Source organism: Echinops telfairi, unplaced genomic scaffold (genome assembly GCF_000313985.2).
Source record: "Echinops telfairi isolate 266 unplaced genomic scaffold, ASM31398v2 ScPeMD7_655;HRSCAF=1070, whole genome shotgun sequence".
Taxonomy (NCBI): Eukaryota; Metazoa; Chordata; class Mammalia; order Afrosoricida; family Tenrecidae; genus Echinops; species Echinops telfairi.
This window is the reverse complement of record NW_022104553.1, coordinates 30,319,845-30,325,049: the sequence shown is the minus strand read 5'-3', so window position 1 is coordinate 30,325,049 and position 5,205 is coordinate 30,319,845. Positions and strand designations below refer to the sequence as shown.

At 59.2% G+C, this 5,205-nt stretch overlaps 1 protein-coding gene across 2 annotated transcripts in view; it reads right to left on the bottom strand.

Annotated features, from left to right (window-relative positions):
- Positions 1-79: 79 nt before the first annotated feature.
- The window catches only part of LOC101648494 (cytochrome P450 2F5), an 11,344-nt gene continuing 6,218 nt past the window's right edge, over positions 80-5,205 (bottom strand). For both annotated transcript variants that reach the window (XM_045292824.1, XM_004710508.3), the window contains exons 5-10: positions 4,798-4,958; positions 4,151-4,327; positions 3,587-3,728; positions 3,122-3,309; positions 2,400-2,541; positions 80-412 (exon numbers count right to left, since the gene is read on the bottom strand). In XM_045292824.1, coding sequence (XP_045148759.1) covers positions 231-412; positions 2,400-2,541; positions 3,122-3,309; positions 3,587-3,728; positions 4,151-4,327; positions 4,798-4,958 — 992 coding nt within the window. In that variant the 3' untranslated portion in view covers positions 80-230. The remainder of the gene's footprint in view (positions 413-2,399; positions 2,542-3,121; positions 3,310-3,586; positions 3,729-4,150; positions 4,328-4,797; positions 4,959-5,205) is intronic.

Below are 5,205 nucleotides of genomic sequence, written 5' to 3'. Positions count from 1 at the left end.
CGGGGCGTCAGCGCGTGCACAGGCACATCTGGAGGGGCAGGGGCCAGGGCGTCAGCGCGCGCGCAGGCACATCTGGAAGGGTCCAGGGACCGGGGTGTCAGCGCGTGCACAGGCACATCTGGAGGGGCAGGGGCTGGGGCGTCAGCGCGCGCGCAGGCACATCTGGAAGGGTCGGGGGATGGGGCGTCAGCGCGTTCACAGGCACATCTGGAGGGGCAGGGGCCGGGGCGTCAGCGCGCGCGCAGGCACATCTGGAAGGGCCGCGGCAAATTGCCCAGCCCGGAGCTGAGCGGGGTCAGGTCTATGCTCTCGGGCGCCCCCAGCGGCCGCAGCGAGAAACTCTGCAGGATGGCGGTCAGGTAGAGGAAGAGCTCCATGCGCGCCAGCGACTCGCCCAGGCACAGCCGGCGCCCTGCGGGGTGAGCGGTAAGGAAGAGCTGAGAGGGAGCCCAAGTCCCCAGAGGGAAGCACGAACAAAGCAAAAACCCTTTGAGGCTAAGGGTTGGCAACGTCACAGACCCACCCTAGGGCGGAGAGCTAAATGACCTGGTGAAACCATTATACTGCTGCTTGGGTTCGCATCCGGATGCTGTCACTACTAGCTTCCGGCTCTTGGGCAAGCAGGGAACCCACCCTTCGAGGCTTCCGCTTGCATCAAGATTGTGAAGAATGGCAGGCGCCATGAAACCCGCTGCACACTCAGCGACCGGACAAGGACAGAACAGAACTGTGCCCACCGTGTTTCCTAGGCTGTCCACTTCGCAGGTTGTCGGGAGAGACCAGTCCCAACGAGAAGGACATCATGCTTGGTAAAGGTGTAAGGCCCTCAAGGAGAGGCATTGACACAGTGGCTGCCACCCTGGGCCCGGGCCCAGGGACGGTTGGGAGGATGGTGCAGGACTGGCATAGTCACTATGGGCTGGTACAGGCTTGATGGTCCTCAGTGTCGATGACAACCACATCTCTACCCGAGCGGGTGGCCAGCACCCAAGAATGGCTTCCAACTGCCAGCCTTTCAGTTATTCACTGAGTGCTTAACTGTTGGGAAACCAGGGTCCCTTGTGAAGGGCAAATGCAGGTAGAATATGGAGATGAGAAAGCGAATGCTCTAAACACCACACCACCATTCATTCCTCACATGACCCCAAGAGGTGGGCTTCATGGTGAATGAGCGCCCTCTTACAGATGTGGCACCGAGAGGCGAGCGAACACATCCAAGGTCACACAGCTAGGAGATCACATCCAAGGCCATACAGCTAGGAGATAGCAGAAGTAGGATACAACGCCCAGGAGCCTGGCTACAGGGCCCAGCCACTTATCCACTACCAAAAAACCAACCCAAAGTCACTGCCATGGAGGTGATGCTGACTTATATCAACCCTCGAGGGCAGGGTAGAACCAGCCCTGTGAGTTTGGGAGACTCTTTCTCCCTTATAGTCTAACTCTTTTGACATGTGGTGTCTGTATGCTGTCAAATCATCTCCAACACATAGAGATCCTACAGAGCAGAGTAAAACGCCCCCAAAGGTTTCCTAGGCGGTAATCTTTAGGAGATGGAGTCCTGGTGGTGCAGTCAGTTAACTGCAGGGCTGGGTGGTTCAAACCCACCAGCTGCCCCTCGGGAGAAAGATGAGGCTGGCTGCTGCCATTGGGTCAACATGAGTCAAAATTGACTCCATGCCAGTGAGTTTGTTGGCTTTTCTGATCCCATAAAGATGAATAACCCCTATGGAGTTCTACTCTGTACTGTAGAGTCACTGTGCGGCGGAATCCACTAGATGGCAGTGGGCTTTTAAATCTTTGTGGCGCCGGTGGCTTGAGAGCAGTCTCCACACACAAGATGATTCTCCCTGCTCTGGATGGAGTCCGCGACCCTTTCGGACAGGCTAGCCCGCCCTCTGGGTTTCTGAGCTTAGGGCTGTTGAAAGCCGCAGCTATCTCCCCCAGAGTGTGGGGTGGTTTTAAACTGCTGACCTTGAGGTCAGTGGCCCAGCGCAAACCCACCACGCCACCAGGACTGTTAATGCAATATAATTAGTTGCCTCCCCGTTTTTGGATTTTTGTTTTTTCCTTTTCTCCAGCGGCTGAGAAAACACAAGAATTTTTTTCGGGGGTGGGGGGCAGTGCGGGATGGCCGGCAAAGATCCAAGCCGAGAAATAATACCCGCTTCCGCTGTGCCACCCAGTGGAGAGACGGAAGAATTATTTCCCATGCTGCCATTCCGTCTCTGGCCACTGGAGTTCAGTTTTCCTCCGCCCAGAGGGATGGAGTGGGGAGCGGAGCTAGGGGAGGGTGTCCAAGTGCCAGGATTTGGGGGAGTGGAACTAGGACTGGGGTACGTAGGTGGGAATATAGGCCCCAGACACTGACACCCCACCCCGCCCCCCACCTTTCTCACCAGCTGAGAAAGGCATGAAGGCGGGGCTCTTCTTGAAGGAGCGGTTTTCATCCAAGAAATGCTCAGGATTGAACTTCTGCGGGGTCTGGAACTGGCTGGGGTCGTAGTGGACGGTGTTGAGGAGCGTAATCACCTCTGTGCCCTGAGTGGGAGCGAAGTGGACGTTAGTGATGCAGAGGGGCAGGGGCGGGTCTTGATCCGAGGGGTGCGGGGCTTGGAGACCCGCCCACAAAGCCCCATCCCCTGGACAGAGCTGGGATCCAGGAATGCAGATGTGAGTCTGGGATTCTTGGGCGATGGGTGTTACCAGGCGGTGTTGCTGGGTCTGGGACAAGGTGCAAGGTACCCCTTCTTGCAGGGATGGTTTATAGTTTTGGGGTTCCAGGGAATGGAGAGAGGTCTTGGAAAACATGCCTGGACACAAGGGGATCCCCCAGGATAAAGTCCCAGATACTGGGGATTTCGCAACGAAGACCTAGGTAGGGGCCCTGTCCTGGGGAAGGGGGTCTGAGTTTAGAACGGGGTCTAGTTCATTATGATAGGAAATGGGGTCATGGGAAGGTCATGGGGTCTTGCCAGTTGCTAACGCGGGGGTGGGGTGGGGTGTTGATTCCGGGTTTCGCGGGGCGGACAGGGAGGGAGGAGGGGCGGGATTCCGGTTGCTAGAGACGCGAATGCAAGTTGCTAGGGCCTGGGATGCCTCTGACTGGTGCCTCGCACACCTTGGGTAGCAGGAAGCCGCGGAAAGCCGTGTCCCGGATGACGCGGTGCGGCAAGTTCATGGGGATGACGTCGGCGAAGCGCTGCACCTCGTGGATCACGGCGTCGGTGTAGGGCATGGTCGCGCGGTCCTCCAGCGACGGCAACCGCGCGCGCCCCACCACCCGGTCGATCTCCTCCTGGACACCGGCTGAGGGACGAGAAGCGGAGTCGGGGCTGGAAAGTGTGTGTGTGCGTGTGTGCGTGTGTGCGTGTGTGTGTGTGTGTGTGTGTGTCCAGATTCTAGAGGAGGCGTGGGGGCGGGGCAGCTGGGCTAGCGAGGGTCAAGGGCCAGGGGCGTGGCCTTGGCCTTGCTGTCCGTGGGAGCGCGTGGACGGCGCTCGGATCCCAGTGGGTGGTGAGGGCGGGGCTTAGGGACTGGAGCTTGGGGGCGGGGTCGGTCCGCGGGGCGGGGCTCGCTCGCTCACCTTGCACTTCCGGGTACTTCATGAGCACGAGGAAGGCGTGGCGCAGCGTCGTGCCCACGGTCTCGGTGCCACCAAAGAGCAGGTTGTGCGTGGTCATCAGCAGAGTGTCCATGCAGAAGTGGCTCAGCGGGTCCTGCTTCTCCTGCAGGGTGGGGAGATGGGAAGGCGAGTCAGGGCTAGGAGACGGGCCCACCTGCGTCCACCCTGAGACACCAAGATCGTGGGCTCCGGACCTGTGCCACCCACTCCCCCCTGAGTCCCGCCTCTGCTTTACGCCCCACGGGAGAGCCCCGGAGTACGGAAGGGCGGGTTCAGGAGAATCCCTGCTTCGGGGCCCACAACTAGCATCTTGCAGTCCCAAGGACTTCTAATTAAGCTGTTAATTGGCCTTGGCCGGGAGCGGTTCTGGGCACCAGCCCATCGTGGGCAGGTGTTCAGCTTCAACTTCTGGAGCTGAGCGGACCATCCCAGAACCCGCCCACGCCGGGATCCAAGCTGGTTTGAGCCCAGGGCTACAGGCAGGCTGCAGGTCAGGTGGAGGTGAGCTTTCCCGGCAAGGCATACTTGCGCCATTTTTGAGAGAAAGCAGTCGATGAAGTCCCGGGGCGAGTTGGGGTCCAGCGAGGCCTGGTGGTCGCGGACACTGTGGGCAATGAGGTCCTTTACCCTCCCGAAATTTTGGAAGAGGCGTCGGTGCGGCCCAGGCACCCAGTTCAAGAGGCTTGGGAAGAGGTTGTACATCTGTGGACAAGGAAGTCACCAGGCTGTTAGAGGAATAGGGGTTGGGGGGAGGGGAAAGCAAGGGGCGCAGCGAGTGAGGTCAGGGTAGACCAGGTAAGCAAGGGTGGGGTCGGGCGATGGAGATGGTCGGTTGGCTCAGTATGGGGATGCCTAGGCGGAGACTGTTCACCAGGGGCAGAGTTCAAAGAACAAAACCCAAACACCCTGCTATTGAGAGGCCATGTCAACTCATAGCGACCCTGTAGGGCAGAATAGAACTGCCCTCTGTGGGTTTCTGAAATTGTAACGCTTTGCGGGAGTCGAAAGCCTCCATTTTCTTCCGGGGAGCGGCTGGTGGTTTCCAGCCACTGACCTTGCGGTTTGCAGCCCAACCGCCTAACGATGGGGCCAGCAGGGTCAGGGTCAGGGTCCTCCCCGCCCCCTCCATCCCTGTGCGCCCTCCTCCTTCCAGTAGCTCTTGGCCTCCAGACCTCTCCCCAGGGGCTGCTCATGATTTGGAAGTTGTCATTGATGAGGCTAATAATGGTGAGGAGACGCTCGTCGTCATAGTCGAAGCGGCTCCCGAAGAGCACCGAGCAGATGATGTTGGACACGGAGCGGCTCAGCACAAACGTGGGGTCGAAGGGCTCACCTGAGGGGGAGGGATGGTGGCGCCGGTCAAGCACAAGAGCCACACAGCCCCAACCCCTTGCGTTGCACAACATCCAGGCCAAACTGGCCAACTTTATTGCAACACACAATATCCCTGCTCTTCCCCCTCCCCCCGTATTTGGCCACACAACAGACAGCGCTGGCTTCACAACACCCCACAGCACATGACATCCCCACCAGCCAGCAGTGGAACAGGCTGTTCTTGGCCACCATTTCCCATCCTGTGC